General features: G+C 40.5%; 1 protein-coding gene across 8 annotated transcripts in view; it reads left to right on the plus strand.

Moving 5' to 3' along the window:
- Window positions 1-1,077: 1,077 nt before the first annotated feature.
- Window positions 1,078-24,810, plus strand: part of PCDH17 (protocadherin 17) — a 106,722-nt gene continuing 82,989 nt past the window's right edge. For all 8 annotated transcript variants that reach the window (XM_084617348.1, XM_084617350.1, XM_084617351.1 and 5 more), the window contains exon 1: window positions 1,078-3,823. In XM_084617348.1, the coding sequence (XP_084473474.1) occupies window positions 1,211-3,823 (2,613 nt within the window). In that variant the 5' untranslated portion in view covers window positions 1,078-1,210. The remainder of the gene's footprint in view (window positions 3,824-24,810) is intronic.

Below are 24,810 nucleotides of genomic sequence, written 5' to 3' on the forward strand. Positions count from 1 at the left end.
CCTCTTTTTTTAAATCAGTGCATCCAGCCATGGGTTGCCTGTTGATTTCCTCTCGAGTAGAGAGAAAAGCAAAGTGGAATTAAACTGCATCGAAAAGTGCGGCTCCACAGACACACACGCAGTGTGAGTGAGAGAGAGAGGATGTGGTGGTGGCGGCGGCTACTGGCCTGTCTTAAAGAAACCCAAGTGTGCATTTGATTGAGCACAGCCTGTGATTTAAAACAAAACAAAACCAAAAAAAAACCACATCTATCGCTAGTGGTGACGAGCAGCTGGTGGGTTTCTTAATCCCCCCCCCCCAAAAAAAAAAAAAAAGAAAAGAAAAGAAGAGAGGGAGGCTAGTGGCGCGGGTAGAGAAAGGAAACTACAAATCCGGACACTAGTTTTCACACTGCAATTTCCCTCCCCTCTTTTTGTTGTTCGGCAAGGAAAGAGTGAGCGTGGAGGAGCCGGCGAGGGGGAAATACCGATGGCAGCGAGATGCAGTTCTCCGCCGCAAGCAATGCAAGATTAGATCTCTAAATGCAGCAAAACACTCCCTGAAAACCAACAACCCCGCGGTGCAATCAGACATTTCACTGCCTCTCACTGCACACGGAGCGGGCTTCTACACAGGCGAGAGACTCTTTTTACCCCCCTCCCCCGCTATCTCCCCCTCCTACCCACCCTCCACTCCATCAGTCGCATCACAAGCAATGAGTAGCAAATAAGCGTTTTCTGTTTACGGTCCTGCTTCCCAACAGCCAACTCCTTTTTCTATATATATTTTTTTTAATTTCTTGGACTGATCTGGAAAACCACCACTGCCACCGATCATTTTTTATACTCTTTGTAAATCGGCGGATATTAAAGGGGAAAAAAATCAAACAACCATTCGGATCCGTCTAAAGAAAAAGGTATATTTTTATTCTCCTCCTCCAGCTGAAGTTGGGCAGCCTAAGTAACTGTGCGGGGATTGTGTGGCCGCAGAAGCGCTTGATTTGAGGCTGCTTTTCTCTCGCTCTCTCGCCCCTCCCTGCGAGCTACATGCTCCATTTGCTGCCCCGCATCCTGTGTCTCTGCAGATGTTTTAGAGCAACAGGTTCAGCAACTTAAAACACAGGGGTGGGGAGCGGGAACAGAAGAAGGGAGCGGGAAGAAGGCGGCGGAGGAAGAGGGGGCAGGGGCCACCCCGGTGCTGCCGCAGCTGCCACCACCCCCTGGCTCGGGGATGTACCTTTCCATTTGTTGCTTCTTCTTCTGCTGGGCTCCTGCCCTGACTCTGAAGAACCTGAATTATTCGGTGCCGGAGGAGCAGGGGGCGGGCACGGTGATCGGGAACATCGGCAGGGATGCCCGGCTGCAAGCGGGGGCGGGCGGGCCGGCGCCGGCGCCGCCGCCGCCGGCGGAGCGGGGAGGCGGCCGGGGAGCCAAGTCGACGTTCCGCGTGCTGGAGAACTCGGCGCCGCACCTGCTGGACGTGGACGGCGAGAGCGGGCTGCTCTACACCAAGCAGCGCATCGACCGCGAGGCGCTGTGCCGCCGCAGCGCCAAGTGCCAGCTCTCGCTGGAGGTCTTCGCCAACGACCAGGAGATCTGCATGATCAAGGTGGAGATCCAGGACCTGAACGACAACGCGCCCGCCTTCCCCTCCGACCAGGTGGACATGGACATCTCGGAGAACGCGGCGCCGGGCACCCGCTTCCCCCTCACCAGCGCCCACGACCCGGACGCCGGCGACAACGGGCTGCGCACGTACCTGCTCACCCGCGACGACTACGGCCTCTTCTCGCTGGACGTCAAGTCGCGGGGCGACGGCACCAAGTTCCCGGAGCTGGTGATCCAGAAGCCGCTGGACCGCGAGGAGCAGAGCCACCACACGCTGGTGCTGACGGCGCTGGACGGCGGCGACCCGCCCCGCTCGGGCACGGTGCAGCTCAACGTGCGCCTCATCGACTCCAACGACAACAGCCCCGTCTTCGAGGCGGCCTCGTACGTGGTGGAGCTGCCGGAGAACGCGCCGCTGGGCACCGCCGTCATCGACCTCAACGCCACCGACGCGGACGAGGGCACCAACGGCGAGGTGCTGTACTCCTTCAGCGGCTACGCGCCCGAGCGCGTCCGCGACCTCTTCAGCATCGACCCGCAGAGCGGCCTCATCCGCGTCAAGAGCAACCTGGACTACGAGGAGAGCGGCCTCATCGAGATCGACGTGCAGGCCCGCGACCTGGGGCCCAACCCCATCCCCGCCCACTGCAAGGTCACCGTGCGCCTCATCGACCGCAACGACAACGCGCCCGCCATCGGCTTCGTCTCCGTCCGCCAGGGGGCGCTCAGCGAGGCCGCCCCGCCGGGCACCGTCATCGCCCTGGTGCGGGTCACCGACCGCGACTCCGGCAAGAACGGGCAGCTGCAGTGCCGGGTGCTGGGCGGCGGCGGGGCGGGCGCTGTGCCCTTCGCCCTGGAGGAGAACTACGACAACTTCTACACGGTGGTGACCGACCGGCCGCTGGACCGCGAGGCGCAGGACGAGTACAACGTGACCATCCTGGCCCGGGACGGGGGCAGCCCCCCGCTCAACTCTACCAAGTCCTTCTCGGTGCGGATCCTGGACGAGAACGACAACCCGCCCCGCTTCAGCAAGAGCCTCTACGTGCTGCAGGTGCCTGAGAACAACATCCCTGGCGAGTACCTGGGCTCCGTGCTGGCCCAGGACCCAGACCTGGGCCAGAATGGGACTGTGTCCTACTCCATCCTGCCCGGGCACGTGGGCGACGTCTCCATCTACACCTACGTCTCCGTCAACCCCACCAATGGCGCCATCTATGCCCTGCGGAGCTTCAACTACGAGCAAACCAAGCACTTTGAGTTCCGCGTGCTGGCCAAGGACTCAGGCTCGCCCCATCGTGAGAGCAACGCCACAGTGCGTGTCACGGTGCTCGACGTCAACGACAACGCGCCCCTCATTGTTCTGCCTGCCCTCATCAATGACACTGCGGAGCTCCAGGTGCCACGCAACGCTGGCGTGGGCTACCCCGTGGGCACCGTGCATGCCCTGGACAGTGACTTTGGGGAGAGCGGACGCCTCACGTACGAGATTGTCGAAGGCAATGAGGAGCACCTCTTTGAGATGGACCCCACCAGTGGTGAGATACGCACTTTGCATCCATACTGGGAAGAACTCAGTCCCGTGGCTGAATTGGTGGTCAAGGTCAGTGACCATGGCAAGCCCAGCCTCTCAGCCGTGGCTAAGCTGATTGTCAGGGCCTTGGCTGGACCACTGCCCGAAGCTGGTGAGCCACAGGTGAATGGTGAGCAGCATCGGCGACCACACTGGGACCTGTCGCTGCCCTTGATTGTGACCTTGAGTACCGTCTCCATCATCCTACTAGCTGCCATGATCACCATTGCTGTGAAGTGCAAGCGGGAGAACAAGGAGATCCGCACCTACAATTGCCGCATCGCCGAGTACAGCCATCCCCAGCTGGGAGGAGGGGGCGGCAGCAGCGGGGGAGGAGGAGGAGGCAGCGGTGGCGGGGGTAAGGGCAAGAAGAAGAAGATCAGTAAGAATGACATCATGCTGGTGCCCAGTGAGGGGGAGGACAGCAGGGGCCCCCTCAATGTCATGAACGTAGTGAGCAGCCCATCCTTGGCCACCTCACCCATGTACTTTGACTACCAGACCCGTCTGCCCCTCAGCTCACCCAGGTCCGAGGTGATGTATCTGAAACCCGCCTCCAACAACCTGACTGTGCCCCAGGGACATGTGGGCTGCCATACCAGCTTCACAGGGCAAGGAACTAACGCCAGCGAGGCTCCCCCGAGCCGGATGTCCATAATTCAGGTAGGAGACTTTTAGAATAACCTGGACCTCACTTTAGACTCTGGTTTAAACTTTACAGTTTGTCTGCAGTGAAACCTGTTGTAAGGCACCAACAAAAATCAGTCACTTCAGGGAGGTGGACTTATTAAAATAAAGGTGTGCAGATCATACTTGAGGGATCTGATTCTGTTCTCATGCTGGTGTCACCAGTGTAAATCAAAAGTTATTCCACTGACATAAATGGAGTTACACCAGTCTAAAGCTGGTCTATGTGAGAACACAGTCAAGCTTAATATGTTTGGTATACTTTGGGGGTAGTCTCCTAAAACGGGAACTGCCTAATAAAGGTGAGAGAGACCAGGTAGGTGAGGTAATATCTTATATTGGACCAGCTTCTGTGGGTGAAGAAGACAATCTTTCAAGCTACACAGAGCTCTTCTTCAAGTCTGGGAAAGGCAAACTCACCCACCTTGTCTCTCTCATAACCTGGGACCAACATGGCTACAACAACACTGCAAACAACTATTAAAGGTTGTCTCTTCCACAGGTTTCACTGAACTTTTGTTTGGGGCGGAGATGGGGTGGGATATTTGAAGAAGTTATGTCTGCTGCTGTAACCAACAGGACATTGCAGAAACTGTACACACTAAGGACACACTTTTTTTTCCCGAGGAAATCTATTGCAACAGTGAATATAGCCTTCCAATCCTGTATGTAATATGGACTATTTCCAAAATGTATGCTTTTAATTTTTTTATTTTCCTTTTTTGACCATATATACATATATTTTTTATCTTTGACACAGAACAGTATAATTTGGGGCCCCATTACTTCTTTTTCTTCTCTGAAAACAATAAAACTTTCAGTCTTGGAAAGTTCGCTTAGTTAACTAGATTAAAATGTAAGTGATAGTTCCTTCTTCCCTCCCCAATGTTAACAAACCTCAAATCCTATTGTAAATCAACAGAATGACTAGTCAGATTTCCAGTAGCCTGAATCAGTATTGACTATTGCTTTATAGTGAAAGACTTGCATGCTCTGTTGTTTTTTTATCAAAGCTCATTTTTGAAAAATGCAGTAGTGGGCCACATTCTGCCTTCAGTAACACTCATCACCCATTGACTTTCATGTATGTCAGTGGTGGCAGAATTTGGGCCATTGGATTGAGTTTAATGTTTAATTAACAGAACAACTTAATACATAGTGTGCAGTTTGAAGTTCAAACACAGAAGATGTTTCTGGAGCAGTGGGCTTATACCATGAAATTGAGGGCAGAATCTGGCCCTAATTGATCTAATTTAAAGTATTCCTTGATTAGTGTGGCTTAATGTTCAAATGTTACAGGTATGCTCCAAAGAAATTTTTAGAGTTTTCATTGAATGCAGGCTCTGGGTAATGACTATTAAATATATCTGAAGTGTCATATCTGTTTTGTCCTGTGGTTCTCCTAATATGCTGTTCTGAGTCATAGGGGAATGAGCTGAGTGTATCAAAAGTGACACAGACTCATTTTATGTTGCCAGCTAATGAGAAAAAGTTGCACTGTAGACACTTAATATATCAAAAAGAAATTCGTAATGCATTTGAGGCTTCATATGATGCAGTTTTGTGAACACCAAATTTACTAGTTTCCAGTGGCATCTAATATTCTCAAGGGAGGTAGCCAATAATTGATCTACTATAGCTCTATATTTTAATAACTGCAGAAAAAATGCCATGTGTACAAGGTCACTGCAAACTATTTCCTCAACCCACTGTTGAGTTGTGTCACAGAAACAATTTCATTTTATGCTTATCATGAATTTGTGTTGCTATCAATTAGGTGGTTGAGTAATATTCAAAATCAGAAATTAATTTTAACAAAAAGTGACACTTCAGGAGCAATATTAGGTTAGGGCAATACTGAAAATAATTTGAATATAATTCATGCTTTAAAAGACAAATAACTTTCAATGACTCTTGTTTAAGTCATGTAATTTTTTTTTACTATAAAATGAAGTTGTTAAAATACAAAAATTCTTTTTTTTCCAAGTGACAAGTGTAATACTTTCTAAAACATAGAAAATTATATTCTCTTGCAACCATGTAATGTTTATATAAAGCAATTAATACATGTATTGATGCTACCCAATAGTAAAGATTCAACTGTAGTGTAAGATCTCAGTCGTAAATATTATTCCTTTTTTAAAGTGTTCACTGTATCATATCAGTCATGATTTTTTTTTAGATTTATATAAAACTGAAAGAGGAATTTCCTCTCGTAAAAAAAGGTGTGTTGTGGTTTCTGTGAAAGTTTTGCTGTGATGACTGTGGAAAATCTTAACCGTAATTCCTGATAGCATGAACCTGTATACCTAATATTTAACTTTCTGTTTTCCTGAGTATCGGCACACAGTATTTTGGAGCAAGGTGATGCAGCTAGTGAGCTAAGAAACACTCATCTTTCGTTTATGGAAAGCTGGATCAAATTTAGTTTAGGTCACAAGTGGACCTGAATTTAATAGTCACAATATAATCATAAAACAAATACGCAGTTTGACGTAGTTGTTGGGCCTTGTTCAGGATAGGCCCAAGTTTATAGTATCAGGAGTTTGTATTAAGAGAACTCTGTGGAAAAAATTGCATGTCTTCACCAAAGGCTACAGATTTTACATGCCACAGAAATGAAATTTTATATTTTCTTGCCTTCTTTCTCTCCCCATCCCCAAATTAAGTATTATATATAAACTCTGCATTTAAAATCAGGAAGCACATGCTACTTTGGGTCTGATTCTGCACTTCAGTGAAGCTCTCATTGGAGTCAGTGGGAGTTTTCCATGAGCAAAGAGTGGAGGATCAGGCTCTCTCCCTAGTAGAATATCTACTTCTAGGAAAATAACCTATGCTGTGAGGAAGCAAAAGAGGTAGCCAGTAAAAGGAAGAACTAGTTTCTAAACATCAGGGTTTCTCAGACGTTCTTGTTAAACCCTGGATTTGTGCTGGAAATGGCCCACCTTGATTATCATACACATTGTAAGGAGAGTGATCACTTTAGATAAGCTATTACCAGCAGGAGAGTGGGGTGGGGGGAGAGAAAACCTTTTGAAGTGATAAACACCCATTTTTTCATGGTCTGTGTGTATAAAACATCCTCACTGCATTTTCCACTTTATGCATCCGATGAAGTGAGCTGTAGCTCACGAAAGCTTATGCTCAAATAAATTGGTTAGTCTCTAAGGTGCCACAAGTACTCCTTTTCTTTTATCAGGGTTATTGTCCACCTTCATTAACTAGTGAAAAATGCACAATTTGCTCATTGCTTCAAGTAGGTGAAAGCTAAGCTATTTTATAAGTATTTTCTCTAGTGAATATTCAGTTTAGTTTTTTTAATACATATGTATGGTGGAACCACATTAATCTCCTACTTTCTAATTTACACAACAGAACAGCTCTCTTTCTCTTCCTGTTTCTCAGCAAGGATTTAATAGAGTTCTCTCGTGAGGTTCTAATAAGATTTTGTATGTTTACAAAATATACTACATTATATTACATCACATACACTACCAAAAATGTATAAATAATTAAGTAGAGACTACAGTTGTCTAATCAATAAGGGCCAGATTTTCCCTTTCTTACCTTTGTACTCTGAAGTTATTCCCAGACTAAAGTCAATAGGTCAGATTGTGATATCCTTATCCATGTGCATAGCATCATATCTCACCTATAATCCCATCAGAGTTGATGGATACCTGGAAAAAGGTACTACTTAGAATCTGGCCCAATGAGAATACTTGCCATGCAAAGTACTGCTCAGTATGAATGAGGTAGCATAATTTTCTCCCAATTTAAGTACATTTTGCAATTCATTATCTTTTATGTTTTAACTGTCCTTTTACTCACTAATTTGTGAGTAAATTTCAGTATTTGCAATGGGTTTATAAGTAACTAATGTGAATTAGTGGGGTTTTGTACCATAATTATGAAAATCTTCAGATTTCCTGTATTATGTATATGAAAAATTTTGGATCAATATTCAGCAGCACTGAGAATTCAGCACCCATTGATTTCTAAGAGAATTGCAGGTGTTCAGCAACTCTGAAAATCAGGCCATGTTTATTCAATAGATTAATCAGTTGACAGGATAACATATAAAGACTATTACTTTACTAGTCATACATAGTTAAGACACCTACTGTGCACAAACACATCTTATTGTTACTTAACAATTCAACCAGCACAGTGTATACATCCTCTAATAAAGAATAGTAGTTTTAAAGAATAATTTAGCATAAATATGTTTAGACATAAATGTACCGGTGTGTGTTTATATACACAGACAAAATGTATTTACAAACCAAAATTTTAAATGATTCACATAGAGGAAAAAAAGTGTAAATTTCATGGTCAGATTAAATCAAACTTCCATCCAAGCCCTTAATCTTGTAACAAATGGGACTTTGCGCTGTATTCTACAAGTACATGCGTTCATATTCAGCCCTATCAAAAAGTTCTGTAGTTAAGTGTGTAAGCAATTCATGCTAACAGGAAACAGGCAAATAGTTCTGCTGGCAAACAAGCCACAATTTCTTTTTCTTCAAGTTTCCAGTAGATGAAAGAGTGGATGGATAAAGGGAAACCAGCAGAAATAGATTCTTTAAAGTGACATGACAGTAGTGTAGAAAACTATCTACATATGCAAGGAGTGTTGATGATCATAGAGAATATTTATTATTATACTTGGGATGCAGTGTGGAGAGATTTGTACATATATCAAGTGAGACAGAATGTGAAAACTGTGGTCACAGATTTTATTGAATAGAAAAAAAAAGAAGAAGAAGACGAAGAAAAGAAAGATACCATTTTACAAGGAACTATCAAGCTGGGAGTCACCACAGTAGCTGCAGTAGGCAGTCCTGTAACATTTTAAGATAAAGTGCAGATCATTCTTAATACTTCCAGGCACCTGATGTTTCCGATGTGTCAACAGATTACTGTTAAATCCCACTGCAACCTCATCACCAGGTGTCTAGTAGTATCTGAGAAGAAATAGACTTCAAGGGGAAAAAAAACTCTGTAAGCTGTATTCATGCTGTTATGTCTTCAAATATACTATTGTTCTATTGTTTGCTTTAAGAAACTTCAGTGTGCAGTGTTGCAGAATGAAACATGCTGACACTGTAATATCAGGAGAACTGAAATAATTAAAAAACAAATTGCATTCATTCCCAGAATTCAGAACTCCAATCTCAAAAGACTCACATTATGTTTGGTTTTTATATCCTTTGCAAAGGGGGAATATTCTTCGTCTGATGCAGAAGCTAATTTTTCTAATAGAGCTAGTGGAAGTTTAGGACATGTATTGAGAGGAGAATGTAGGAGAAGTCAGTGGAAGTTCTGTACAATTGCAGGCTTGCAGTTTGGACATTATATTTCCCAGGCATTTGGATTTACCAACTGTATTTTCTAAACTCAAATAAAAAACTACCAGACTAACATCTGATCTCATGTCAGAGCTATCTGGCTGAGAGGTATTACAATAGTTTTTATAATGTGTATGTTTAAATTAGGTATAATGTAAATTAGCCCTATTAAATGTTTGAGATTTGTAAATATATATTGCACTGAGTATAATTACAGTATACACATTTCTAAAGCTTCTAGGCCTATTTTTCATAGTGTATTAATTTCAATGCAAGTATTGCCAGCGTAAGAACTGCAGGATTGGACATTTTCTTTATATTTGCACAACAATAAATATTTCCTTTCTGCCCAACAGATACTCTATTTGAATATAACACCATTACATAAAATACATGTACTTTATGGCCTGATCTTGCAACCATATCCCACATAGTATCCACTGGGATTACTAATGTGGGTTATGGCTGCAGGATCAGGCTCCCCCTCTTTTGTACCATGTCTGTCATAGACCCTGTGGGCCTGATTCTGATCTTCCTTTCTCCTACATTTTACACTAGTGTTACTCCGTTGACTTCACTGTAGTTAAGCCTGATCCATGCAGGTATAAGTGAGATCAATCTAAGGCCCTATACTCCAAAATGATTTGTGGGTTTAAACATTACAGAGTTAAACAATACAAAATACCAAAGGGAGAGACAAATTACGAGTCAGGAGGAGAAAATGCAGATACTGGGAGTAGGGAACAACAACAATGCCTCCAAAATAAAAATCCTCATTAGCTAGTTGGTTAAGAAGATCAAGGGCTCTGTATGACTTGTTTTCTGTTAACAGAGACATATACAAGCTGAAAAAAGTTAGTGCAGTTAAAATAAGTGACTAAGGGCGAGATCCTTCAGTCCTTATTTGGGTAAAACTCCCATTGACTGTTATGTGCTGCATAGTTGTTGAAGCTTTGCTCATGTTGGTGACCACTTAACAGGAAGAAAAGGAGTACTTGTGGCACCTTAGAGACTAACCAATTTATTAGAGCATAAGCTTTCGTGAGCTACAGCTCACTTCATCAGATGCATATCATGGAAACTGCAGCAGACTTTATATATACACAGAGAATATGAACCAATACCTCCTCCCACCCCACTGTCCTGCTGGTAATAGCTTATCTAAAGTGATCATCAGGTGGGCCATTTCCAGCACAAATCCAGGTTTTCTCACCCTCCACCCCCCCACACAAATTCACTCTCCTGCTGGTGATAGCCCATCCAAAGTGACAACTCTTTACACAATGTGCATGACAATCAAGTTGGGCTATTTCCTGCACAAATCCAGGTTTTCTCACATCCCCCCACCCCCATACACACACAAACTCACTCTCCTGCTGGTAATAGCTCATCCAAACTGACCACTCTTCAAGTTTAAATCCAAGTTAAACCAGAACACCTGGGGGGGAGGTAGGAAAAACAAGAGGAAACAGGCTACCTTGCATAATGACTTAGCCACTCCAAGTCTCTATTTAAGCCTAAATTAATAGTATCCAATTTGCAAATGAATTCCAATTCAGCAGTTTCTCGCTGGAGTCTGGATTTGAAGTTTTTTTGTTTTAAGATAGCGACCTTCATGTCTGTGATTGCGTGACCAGAGAGATTGAAGTGTTCTCCGACTGGTTTATGAATGTTATAATTCTTGACATCTGATTTGTGTCCATTTATTCTGTTACGTAGAGACTGTCCAGTTTGACCAATGTACATGGCAGAGGGGCATTGCTGGCACATGATGGCATATATCACATTGGTGGATGTGCAGGTGAACGAGCCTCTGATAGTGTGGCTGATGTTATTAGGCCCTGTGATGGTGTCCCCTGAATAGATATGTGGGCACAATTGGCAACGGGCTTTGTTGCAAGGATAAGTTCCTGGGTTAGTGGTTCTGTTGTGTGGTATGTGGTTGTTGGTATTTGCTTCAGGTTGCGGGGCTGTCTGTAGGCAAGGACTGGCCTGTCTCCCAAGATTTGTGAGAGTGTTGGGTCATCCTTTAGGATAGGTTGTAGATCCTTAATAATGCGTTGGAGGGGTTTTAGTTGGGGGCTGAAGGTGATGGCTAGTGGCGTTCTGTTATTTTCTTTGTTAGGCCTGTCCTGTAGTAGGTAACTTCTGGGAACTCTTCTGGCTCTATCAATCTGTTTCTTTACTTCTGCAGGTGGGTATTGTAGCCCCCAACTAAAACCCCTCCAACGCATTATTAAGGATCTACAACCTATCCTAAAGGATGACCCAACACTCTCACAAATCTTGGGAGACAGGCCAGTCCTTGCCTACAGACAGCCCCGCAACCTGAAGCAAATACTCACCAACAACCACATACCACACAACAGAACCACTAACCCAGGAACTTATCCTTGCAACAAAGCCCGTTGCCAATTGTGCCCACATATCTATTCAGGGGACACCATCACAGGGCCTAATAACATCAGCCACACTATCAGAGGCTCGTTCACCTGCACATCCACCAATGTGATATATGCCATCATGTGCCAGCAATGCCCCTCTGCCATGTACATTGGTCAAACTGGACAGTCTCTACGTAACAGAATAAATGGACACAAATCAGATGTCAAGAATTATAACATTCATAAACCAGTCGGAGAACACTTCAATCTCTCTGGTCACGCAATCACAGACATGAAGGTCGCTATCTTAAAACAAAAAAACTTCAAATCCAGACTCCAGCGAGAAACTGCTGAATTGGAATTCATTTGCAAATTGGATACTATTAATTTAGGCTTAAATAGAGACTTGGAGTGGCTAAGTCATTATGCAAGGTAGCCTGTTTCCTCTTGTTTTTTCCTACCCCCCCCCCCCAGGTGTTCTGGTTTAACTTGGATTTAAACTTGAAGAGTGGTCAGTTTGGATGAGCTATTACCAGCAGGAGAGTGAGTTTGTGTGTGTATGGGGGTGGGGGGGATGTGAGAAAACCTGGATTTGTGCAGGAAATAGCCCAACTTGATTGTCATGCACATTGTGTAAAGAGTTGTCACTTTGGATGGGCTATCACCAGCAGGAGAGTGAATTTGTGTGGGGGGGGTGGAGGGTGAGAAAACCTGGATTTGTGCTGGAAATGGCCCACCTGATGATCACTTTAGATAAGCTATTACCAGCAGGACAGTGGGGTGGGAGGAGGTATTGGTTCATATTCTCTGTGTATATATAAAGTCTGCTGCAGTTTCCATGATATGCATCTGATGAAGTGAGCTGTAGCTCACGAAAGCTTATGCTCTAATAAATTGGTTAGTCTCTAAGGTGCCACAAGTACTCCTTTTCTTTTTGCGAATACAGACTAACACGGCTGTTACTCTGAAACCTGTCACTTAACATGAGTAGTCTCATTGATTTCAATGGAAGTACTCAGGTGAATAAGTGATTACCAGCATGAATAAAGTTTGTACAACTGATCCCTTGAAGAGTTAACTTTTGGTTTACCAATAACTTTGGCCCAGATTCTGCCACCCTTACATTAAGTACTGTTTTACTCGACACATAATCCTATTGAATCCAGTCAAACTTCACACCAAGGAATCTAGTTTCCATTTTAGACAACAGTATAACTTTCATTGACTTCAATGATGCAAAATCAAGCCTCCTACTAAGGTTTCTATGGAATGTGAGTAAGGGTGGCGGACTCTGGTCCTTTATATTTAGAACTCAGTCATAAAAATCGTCTGTCATAGCAGATGTGGAAAGTTGCTCATATATACATAATATATATAGATAGATAGATATAATGGGACCAGCCTGTGCACGATGGTGCAGAATCCTTTTCTAATGAAGAATTGGGGAGATTTCAATCTAACTTTTTAAAAATAATTTAAATGTCCAAATTTATGGCTTGGAGTTGAAAATAATATAGTAATAATGAATTAATAATTATAGTGATATAAAGGTCAGAGATATCTAAGACTCCCTTTGAACTATTCATAAAGAACACTTTTTGCTATTATATTATATAAACAAATATTTGTATTTGTTTTAAACCATATATACAATATTCTATTATTTTTAAAATGTGGTAAATATAGCTCTGTGAAAAATTTTCACTATGTAAATTTAAAGTATTTGCAGCTCTCACCTGCAAATAATCAAGTATAGACCAAATCTTGCCGTTGCTACTCAGGCAAAACATTAATGAAAATGAATGGAGTTTTACTTGATTAAGGATCACAAAAGTGGACCCTAAATCAGTTCTTGAGGTTTTTTTTTAAAAATATGAAGAAGCTCCAGTTTCTCTTTATAGCCACTTTCTCCCCCTGAGTGAATTTTAGACACTTTGTAATTTTTCACCTTTATATTTTAAAAAAGCCACACTTAACCATCTCTTTCCCTTAATTCTGTTGCAAAAGTAAAAATGTTGTACCAAACCCTTCAGGCAGTATTACACAAATCCATGTCAGTCTATTTCACTTGTCAGAAGCCTTGAAAATAAACAAAAGAACACCCATAGCTGTGTTGCTTTTTGGAGGTAACAAACTCTTCAGGTCTGAGGAGTATCTGTCTGTGTTAGATGAAAGGAAAAAATATTGTGCAACAGTTAAGAATTTCCATGAAAGGATCTTTAAACAATGATTTGTTGACCAGAGCAGAAACACAGTTCCTTTTTTATCTCTACTAGTACAGAAGCAGTATTTTGATGTCAGGAGGTCGGAAGAGAATACTTTGGACATATTTTTTTCCCCCAGAAAGTAGCTTGAGGACTTTATATTTTCAGTCATATCAGTGCTTACATTGTACAAACAGAGGTGGTAAAATTCGTGATGAGAGGGTACCAAAAGATAAGGAATGAGTGAAATCTGCCTCTCATGAGAATGCAGTTTCTTACGTGGACAGGAAAATGCTCCAGGGAGAGCCTGGCAACATCTTTTTGGGAGTAAATATCATTTTTGAGAGTAAGGACCATTTTGTTTTTTTAGTTAGGAAAAGGGAGAAACTAGTAGATCTGGCTTTCTCGTAGTTCTGAAGTGATGGGACTCAGTATTGCACGCATTCTGCCAGCATTAAGCATTTTGTATAAAATTTCCACTGTTAAGTATTTACACTGAAGAGTAAGCAAATTTATACATATACACCTGTTAATTAGGATATTAGGCAGTGATTTATATAACCTTCCCAAACACAAATATATTTTATATATAAATCCCAGAGGCTGCAGCATACAGTTCATGCTTTATTAAGGTCACAACAGAAGCATCTATTTCTATTGGTGAATTGCTTCAACCAGTTAGTGTTGCTACCTGTGCAAAAGGACAGTCAGTATAAAGATCAGTTCATCTGTCACTTACTTTCAGTTAGAGGATGTCTCTTTTTTCAGCTCTAAAGTTAATCAGTCCTATGCTGATGTACTGTCAATTTATTGTAGTAAAGGAGATGTCCTCTGATTACTTAAAATAAATTATCTTTAATACAAAAGGCTTTAATGACATCAGTGTGCTCTGTGACTGTGTGCTACAGTCTTCAATGCATGGGACAGCAGACTTTTAAGTGTAAAAAGAGAGAATTGTTAGAAAATATAAATGCAGAATTTCAGCTATGTGGATGGCACATCTTATCGATTAATTGTAAATTCTTTCAGTGATAGACATGTGAAATTAGTTTCAGACAGTGTTTCAGACAATGTATTGATATATGTATGACACACTTAGATTTGCTTGTTCTAGTCCCAGTGACACTATGATTACTGGTATTTGCAATCCTTGCCCTGGAACACTTCCAGACAGTTTTATTGTATTGAAATGACTCTTACAGTTCATTGAGCATCTAGCATAACACTGCTGAATATGATTGGCGCGTTTGCATATATTTATTCAAAAAAAATCAGGCAGTTAAACTGCATAATTATGGGAAAACGAATCATAACAATAAAAGACCATTTAAGTTAACAAGCTTTGTGATCAAAGGATAAATACAGGTTGGATAAATGAGACTCTAGATGTAACTAATCTACATAAATAGGCTTTGGTCTGATTAAAGGAAAGGAATACATTAAAATAATTTAAAGGTATTAAAAGCATTTTGCTTCACTAGCTTTATAACATCTAGTTTTATCTTATTTTTGTTATGTTTCGATTCAATAAAAATAGCTGTGATCAGTGATAAACTACTTTTATGTGTTTTTTATTTCTTGATTACCAATGTTTACAAAGCAAAGAAAATATAAAATAGCACAAGTAAACAAAAGTAACAAATCATAAGTTTCCATTTTATTTTGAACACATTGTGTGTCAAAAACCTGAAGCATTTTTAAAAACTTGCAATGTTTTTGATTGATTTTTAATTAAAGAAAAACATTAAAGGGAACATTTAAAGGACTATTTCTTGTTTACTGTCTTTATCAGTGAAGAGCAGCCTTTGTAGTGTTTGAAAGCTGCTGCATTAAAAATCAATTTCAAGTCTTCAAAGCTATAAACTCTTCCTTGCGTTGTAGATATATACTGTTTTTAAAACCATTCAGAACACACTTGACAATTGAATTAAAAACAAAAGGTAAATAATGGCTTCATCAACATTTTGAAGGATTTTAATGTATTTTTAATAATAGCTAAGGATCTTTATATTTAACTGACTTGAATCACAGTTTGTAGTTTTTAAATGAATAATTTGTTCCTAAAAGCAATAATACTTAGTCTTTTATTTATACATTTTGTTTTCAACTTTCATTCTTGGTGTTTTTTGTTTTTCAATGAACATCGTGACTCAAACACAGAGTATGTCAGTCAATATCTTTACTTATTATATTTCTGCCTGGATCACTACTGATTGCTAAGCAACCACTTATGGATAGAATTGTTGTGGCTACAATTCAATAAAAACTGAGCAAGAGTACACAGAATTGCATTAGGAGCTGTCATAACTGCCAGAAGTTTAATTGTATAAAACTGCAAAGGTCATTTAATTTAGAAGAGAGTTGCCATAAAACTCTAAAACACAAAGATTGTTAACTTAAATGGTCTTTTATAGCTTTTTTACTGCACCCCAAATTAAACACTTGGATCCAACTTGCACAAAGCTTATGCTCAAATAAATTTGTTAGTCTCTAAAGTGCCACAAGTCCTCCTTTTCTTTTTGCGGATACAGACTAACACAGCTGCTACTCTGAAAGTTATGAGAGTTTTTTCATTAATTTAGTGGATCAGGATCATGCCCTTAATCTGTTTATGATTAACTCCAAGACCTGTGAAAACTAACCTCCTTAGATATGACAACTTCTTAAATAGAACAACTGCACTGGTATTAGAGGTCAAAAGGCCTGATTCTGAAAATACTTATTCAGCAAAGTGTTTTAACTCATGAGAATAGATCAGTGGTGGGCAACCTGCGGCCCATTGGCCGCACACGGCTCATCAGGGTAATCTTCTGCTGGGCTGCCAGACAGTTTGTTTACATTTGCATGGCCACCCGTAGCTCCCAGTGGCCGTGGTTCGCCGTTCCCAGCCACTGGGAGCTGCAGGCGGCCATGCAAATGTAAACAAACTGGTGGCCCAGCAGCGGATTACCATGACAGGCCGCATGCGGGCCGCAGGTTGCCCACCAGTGGAATAGATCCATCGAATTAAATGGGATCACTTGTGTGTGAAGTTGCTCGTGTGTCAATATATGTAGAATTGGGCCCAGAATTTGTGATTCTTTATTATCAGCATCCCTCCCTGTGGCATCTTCCAAAATTGAATCCAAGCTGCAAAAGCTGTTCATTTCACTTTCCCTCAAACTGCACTCTGTAGTGCTCTATTGAGATAATCCTGATGACTGAATATTTGATAGTTTTTGCTGTTTTGCATACACTTGTGTAATTTGATATGCAGATTTGAAGATCATAAAACAATCCTGCTTTGATGATCATGAGCAAGATTATCCAGCCACAGCTGTAAAGTACCCAGTGTGTTCTTTACTGATCTCTTCATCATTTCACTGGATCAGATTACAATAAGAATATAGTGGAATTTGGAGTGCTTGGGAAATAGTGGATTTAAAAGCTTTAAAAATGGCAATCACAAAAACCTCAGAAACTGGTTCAGTATCTAGGCCACACTTCAAACAAAATAAGTGTGCGTGTGTGTGTGTGTGTGTGGTAGAGAAGAGGATGGAATGTGTTTCAAAAAGAGATATCTGCAGCTTGAATGGAAAAGAATGTTAGTTAATGCACTTTTAATGGCTTTTTGTATGTATTACATGACCTGTAAAGAACTGTTAAGCAGTCCTGGAGAAGATGTTGTCAGTCTTTACCCTCTTGCAACAAAGGAGAAAGCAACAGGTTTAGAGGCAGATTCTGTTGTCATGTTTTCCTGGGGCAAAAGTGTAATGAAGGAAGGGCCTCCCTTTCTACTGCATAGTTGCAGTTAAACATCCTGCTTAAAACTGTGTATTCAACTATCAACCTTCAGTATTGAGAATAATGATGAGGAGGAGGTATAAATCATGTGGAATGTGAAGTAATCAGCACTCAATCGGTTCTATTAACAGCATTAGGTATTAAAAAACACACGGTAATTTGCATCGCCATAGCTTCAAGGTAAGGAACAAATCAGTCAACTATGTAGGCAGTGTGTAGAAAAGGGGGAAAAATGTTTTATGTTTCTTTTGAAGTATAGTCCTCTCTTTATGTAAGTCCATAAATGTATTCTATCTGTTTAAGTCACCTGTAACTTCTTTGCAGGCCTGGCAGAATAGAATATTGAATAGTGCTAAAACTAACAGGATGGATTTGCTTTATTATTTATTCATTGACCACCCATTATATATGAAGTCTCTTCAACAGTATACATCTCATTAACACAATAATGTGACTGTCATGAAATAAAGATTTCTTCAGAAGTAAAGTAAGCAATTTTAAATGTGTGTTTCTGCTTCCAGAATCTTGAATAGAACTTTTAAGTTCAGCTCATTTAAAAATTATACACTAGCATCTTCCCCGCATCCCCTGCACTTTGATTTTTGGCAGAACAATCCTAATAATTAGTGGCTAGCTTTCCAAATCTTGACCTGATCTGTAAGGCTACTGTTTATCCTTGAATGAAATTAAAACAAGAAGTTAAAACTGCTACGGTTAAACAAATGCAAGCTGCAGGAATTTTGGCTCGTATTGGCAAAGATCTATTATGGATTGCTTGCAGTTGTGTTTGTCTTGCTGATTCCAATAAATGAAGAAATGGGTACCCATGCTGAGTAGCAAGGGGAGGAGAGAATACATTTAAAGGAGACTGTTTGTTCTGATTTAAATTTTGAGCAATAGGTTTTCGACAGTATTTTATAATCAAGACAATTACATAGTAATTTGGGTTAGAATACGTGCCCAGTTCCCTATCTTAAAACCCAATTTGTTACCACCTGTCGCTATTTCTATTAAAAAAAGAAACATAATTACTATGCGTCTCAGCAGTCTAAGAGTAAATTTTTGCAATTACAATACCTCCCTTGGGCAGATATGTGAAAATGGCAGATTAATTCTTGCCAGGGTCTGTCAGTTCCTTGTGAATTTTTAAGGTTGCTAGTAGTTTAGTATAGTCTGCTTATTACTGTTCGTAATGTTGTGGTTAAGGTTAAGTCAGCACTTCCATTATAAATCTCTAGAAATAGGGCTCTATAGCACTGCCATAAAAAATTCTCTCCAAATTGAAACTTGACATATAAGGTCTCAGGCAAGGAGTGAGAACCCAATTCTGCTTGCATGGGAAACTGATAGGAGTTTTGCCAGTAAAGTTTACTTCAGTAGAAACAGGACTGGGATATATGTTATTATTTTATCCCTGACCAGATTTTAACAAACAAGTTTAGTTTTAGTACAATAGCTGGATCATTCTCAGAGTCATATAGTAAAATTGATGTAATAGTGTGTGAACTGAAGGGCCACATATTGCCTTTAGGATTGCAGAAAATATTGATGGTTTCAAATAGGATTTTTTGTTTTGTCCACAATGGTAGACAAACTTCCATGTTTCTTTAGAGTGGAATGTCTGTGGGCCACCAGGACCAGATCCTGAAACATCCACCGGAGTTACTCATGTGAGTAGTCTTATTCAAGTCCTAATGAACTTTACTTACCTGAGTAAAGTTACTTGTGTGCATAGGTATTTTCAAGATTGGGTGGTTAGGCTCATAGCCTGTACACAGCTCTGCACAGATGAACTCTTGCCTCCAAATCGAGCCCTTGTTGAAGTCAGTGTGGCTGCACATGGGCTCATGAGTCCACCTGCAGGGAGCAGCATTAGCCTGTGTTATGGATTAGTGCCTTATTAGTGTTCAAAGAGAGCAATTTAAGGAACCCTTAATGTGTCCATTTTCTTTACATTCACGTGTTGTGTGTGTTTGATTTTATTTTTCATTGTTGCTGTTGTGATTTGGGATTTTTTTGACAAAAGAATTGTTTGTTTCATTACTCTCAACTGATTGTATGGGCATTTTTTTGACTTGGGCATTGTCACAAACACAGCAGGTTGGAGTGGCTTCCTTAGAGCCTTTACAGCCCATTAATTGAAAATCCATGGGGAAAAAATAGGTTTATACATCACACCACAATATCAATTGATTTATTTATTCTTGATTAAAGCATCCATATGATGGCTCTGAGTGCCTTGCCACTTAAATAAATTATAAAATCAAACCACCAGTTCAGTCAACTCACCCTCGTATCAAGCAGCTGCTTATAATCAGATATTAACAATCACATATATTGGCCTGTACATCAGTCTCCCATCCCCAGGTGAAAAAAATGGGCCCAGCAGCTCTGCCCTGAAAGTTGACAAAAATCCATGCTATTTTGGAATGGGGCAGGAGGGCATTCCAGAATCCCAGGCTCCTTACAGAGAATACCTTTTCAGCTGTCCTCTCTCTACTTTACCAAGCAGCTCTAGCTTCAAAGCCTCCACAACTGTGGCAATGTATTACAGGGAGAGAGGCAGTGCTTATGTGAAGATACATTACTGTAATGATTCAAACATTTATTTAAGGACATAACCTCTTGTTAAATTTGTGCAGGCCTAAATTATTTATCTTATGTCATAGATAATAAAGCAACATCACAAAATTTTACAACTGCAGATGTACGTCACACAGGCATATGATGTCATCAGATTCGATAATTTGGTGTTCCTTCATTGTAGTTTCAGTTTTCAGTTCTGCAGCTGTTTCCATATACAGAGGATGTGACTCTAACTAGTGCTAGTTCGTGGTAATTATATCTACGTGAGAATAGACCATCATATCCATGAACCAACGTACATGAATAACAACTTTAAAATGTTGAAATAAATAGTTACATGAACCTAAATAAATAGTAACCCAGACAGAAGTAAATGTAGAGTTCATGGCCTTCAGTGAAGAATTAAATAAAATTAAAGGTTTAATTTCTGACTGGCTCGAAGAAAATCTTCAAAAGAGGAAAATATTCTGAAAGCTCTTTAGCAACTCCTAAAGTACCAGAAGCAGGTGAAGGGCACCAATTTAAAGAAGAAGGCAACTGAAAGAACTGTGGGAAAATGCAGATCTGCCTCTGTATATTTCATAAGTATCGCACCGACAGGCAGGTCCAATGCCCTGCTCACTTGTGTCCTCTGCCCCTAGCAGTATGGCTCTAAAATTATACTATATCATAGACTTCCCCTGGACACAAAGCATGGAGTCAGAGTACTAACACCTGTGCAGATTTACATTTGGAAATCTGCTGGGTTTGGAGTAGAACATGTCATATACAGGGTCTGCTCTCTTGGTCATTCACCATTCCCTATCATCACCCGCAAAAACCCACTGAACCCCAACCATGTGTCTGTGTAGAAGGGCATCTGCAAGTGTATATGGGGAGGTGGAACATACTGTACAGGAGTTCCTTCACCCATCATTTCACGTAAGAGCCCATTGTAATCTTTTTCCTGCGCCTTTGCAACTTTCTGCAGCATTCAGTTTATATGTATGTGGGAATATAATCCCGATGTAAGTACTCAATTTTGCTTCAGCTGAAGTAAAGGGCTAATCCAAAGCACACTGAAGACAGTGGAAAAAAACATCAGTTTATTTTAGTGGGCTTTGGATAAGGCTTGATGTGAATTTTGCCATTATCTTTAGATGGAAAGGGAGCATCCCCAGACTATATAAACAGCAAATTAAGGTGTTGAAACAAACTGAATAAAGCTAAGACGTTCAAAACAGAATGTCTCTGTTTCCCCCCCATCAGTATACTGTGAGTTCAGGATAGTATACCAATAAAAGGACACATTTTGATCTACCCCCCCCACCATATACTGTTGCTTTTATAGATTTTTTCCCCCTAGAAAACGTGTTCAGTGCTTGTAAAAAAAGGAAAACAATAACAGTAAGAATAGGACAATTCCTGAAGTATTTGCTTGCTCAAGTGGAAGTTTGAGTAAGAACGTTGGAATTTCACTCAAAATTAAAAATAAAATGCCCCCAGCTCAGCATTCATGAGCATTGTAAAACCAGTGTGCATGGTAGAAAGAAAAATGTCAAAAGATAAAGAGATGGTTTTCATAGTTCCAAGGGAGGGTTGCAAACAGGGGGAGAGGAAGAAGAATATTTTTTTAATTATGCAAAAATACTTGGACTGTCTACTTAACTTTTAATATCCTTGCTTTTGTCAGCTTGTATATAATTTTAATTGGTTTAACTTTCAGTGTTAACATTTAATAAGTAAATCAGGATGGCGTTGGTATCAAATTTGATATCAAAGATGTATTATCTCTTCTTGCTTGTGATTCACTAGTCCTGGAGCAAGCTGATACAGTGATAAGGTGGTGCAGATATCATCTAGTCATTTAATTGTAGCTGAGTCAGTTAGTTGTAGTAAACATAACATCTTGTTTGGAATGCTAAGGTAGATTCAACATAGTGAGAGCCATAGATAAAAGATCCGTTAAAGCATTTCAGATTCAATCATTAGGTTTCATTGCACCCATCTGCTACCAGAAAATGTAATTGGAAACTTGATTCATTGACCTTTAACTGTCATTTTGGACTATAATTTTTAAATCCATATTTTCAAGTCAGAGTTAATTTGATAAGAGCAATGTCCAGTACATTTTAATGCAATTATTTTTGTGCAGTTTTAACAAAAAAAATTATAATCAGGTTTTAATGGTCTGTTGTATATTCTGCTAATCCAGTCAAAGTAGTTATTTAATATGAATGTGGTTAAAAGCAACTAATGTTCAACTTCATTAAGGCTTCTGTTAAATAGGAGGCTTGCTGAACTTTTCACTGTTATTTTATGCACGAACTACTACCTCTTATTAATTATTTCCAGGGGTCCATGTTACACTAAAATTATACTTACAACTTCCAATCACACCAAGATTATACAGCATGACACAGAGGCTAAATAAGCACTGAAATGACATAGCGCTTCAGATATTCATTCCTAAAGCATGCTTAGTTTCAAAGCCTTCCTTGTATTTTTCCTAGCACAGATGCTGTCTCATGCAGGGGGGATAGCACACACACATCCCGTAGCACTTCTCCTGCATGTGTAGCACACAGGTAGAGTGTCTTGTAAAATTACAGGGTTACTTAGAACAAGCAGGAAACGTGTTGTGATAAGTGAGCGTGATTTAATATCCTCTCAGTGATGGTATGCTGTTCTGTTGTCTGAAGTTCATGTGATGGGAAAAAATGATTAGACAGGTGTTTCTTCAGCTGGTGGGATCAAATTCCTGAAATATTTTACATAGTGTAGAGACAGATGTACACAACATAACCTTATAATCCCATTTCACAGCTTTTCCAAATACTGGGGAGCTCAATAAATAGAAAGCCGATTATATTGGCAGCATAACTCTATTAATAGGATTCAGATCTACATTATTGACAAGTCAGTGCTGTTAATATGATCCAGTATATTAAATTGACAGGAAAACTAGAACAATAGGATGCATCTGCAGCCTAATTGACATGGAAGCTCTTTCAAAGGTTCTTAATGTGGTTTTTATTGACAGTGTGGCTCTAGTAAGTACATATCGTTGGTCAAAAGTGAAAATATATTGGATACAACTATACTAGCAGGCTAGAGTGAAGTAGTTATTGTTCTGGTTTCCCATACTGCCATCTTAACTTTGATATAAGTCATATCAAGTCCCCTCATAAGAACTTCACAAATACTTCTTAAAGCATCAGTCTCAGCTGCAATGCTCACAGGCATTTGACATGTTGTGAATTATTTTAAATGTGCTCATCTTTTTTTTTTAAATGAATAGAGGCAATACAGAGTAATGTAATAATGTGTCATGAATTTCATTATGTTTATTTATTGATTCTGCTCTGCAATAGCAGAGGCAGAGCTATTGTATTTTCAGCCAGAGCTCTTTATACAGTGTGGTATTTGGCACATCTTTCTATATGCATTTCTTGTGCCTTCTCCAAAAAATAGTTTATTTTAAGAAGTCATACTACAATTAAATAAATATTTTCTTACTGCTTTTCCTTCACTTTGTTTATGTTCTCATCAGATGTTCACATCTCATGTGAATGAGGCTGAAAGACCTCCTAGTGAAAAAAAAATCTCCATTATGCACAAAGGGAAGCAAGAGCTGGACCTTCAAAGTCTTCCCTCTGATTGCCATTTTAGTAGGAGAGGAGTCATGGACTAAGTGAGGTTGTCACCCTTTCCCCAGTTCTTCTCTTTTTCGTGGAGAGAGATTTGGCTGCTAGATGTCTCTTGTATCTCCTCTTGCAGTGATGGGGAGAAAAAGGGATGTGTTAGTCTGAAAGAGCTTTCCCTCTGAGGAGGGAAGAATTGATCATGGAGAGGTTGCATTCTCTCTTGTGTCTTTTATTTCAGATGCTAATCTGGCCAGGATCCGTCCATCCCCTTTCCCATCTATCTTTCACTTTTCCTTTTTACAAGGGCTAGGGGGAAACCTGGCAAGTATTCTTGCGTCTTTTTTGTCTGGTGAATTGCCAAGTACACCATTGGAAGAACTTGGCAAATAAATAATAATACATGGATTGGGGACTGATTTGGCCAGGATAATCTGTGATGCTCTAGTTTATTATATCAGATGTAGAGAGCGGTGGATATCGCTCATTCTTTTGTTCTCTGCTTTCCGTGTATATGGGTTTGAATGTGCAATCCATGGCTTCCCGAAAAGAATCCTTCTTCCTTTGGGCAAAAGAAAAGCAAAAGAAATGCATGATACCAGGAACCTGCAGTCAGTATCCCTACAGCAGAGGCTGGTGGTACAATCTTCACATGTGCCCTTGTTTATCATGTGTTTTCTTAATGAAAATATGCTTTTGGACAATGTCATATGTTATTGGAAAAATCATATAAGCACACTGCACGTTTTCTAATATGGAAACCCACATTTTAGAAGTGTGAAGCTTCCCAGCCATGTATATATGTAATATAAAATATACCACAGTGGTGCAATTCCAGAAGGAAATGAGAGCACAGCACATAAGAGGACAATTGTTCCTAGATTTGTCTAGAATGGTGTCACTTTTTAATTCTATCCTCCAAATAGGTAAAATTCTTCATTACTGATTTATGTACAACTCTTTGTTCGCTGTTGGGCCAATACCTTTTGTTAATGGTAAAGGTCTGAGGTTTAAGGTTTTTATACCGAA

Source organism: Lepidochelys olivacea, assembly GCF_965140295.1.
Source record: "Lepidochelys olivacea isolate rLepOli2 genome assembly, chromosome: 1".
Taxonomy (NCBI): domain Eukaryota; kingdom Metazoa; phylum Chordata; order Testudines; family Cheloniidae; genus Lepidochelys; species Lepidochelys olivacea.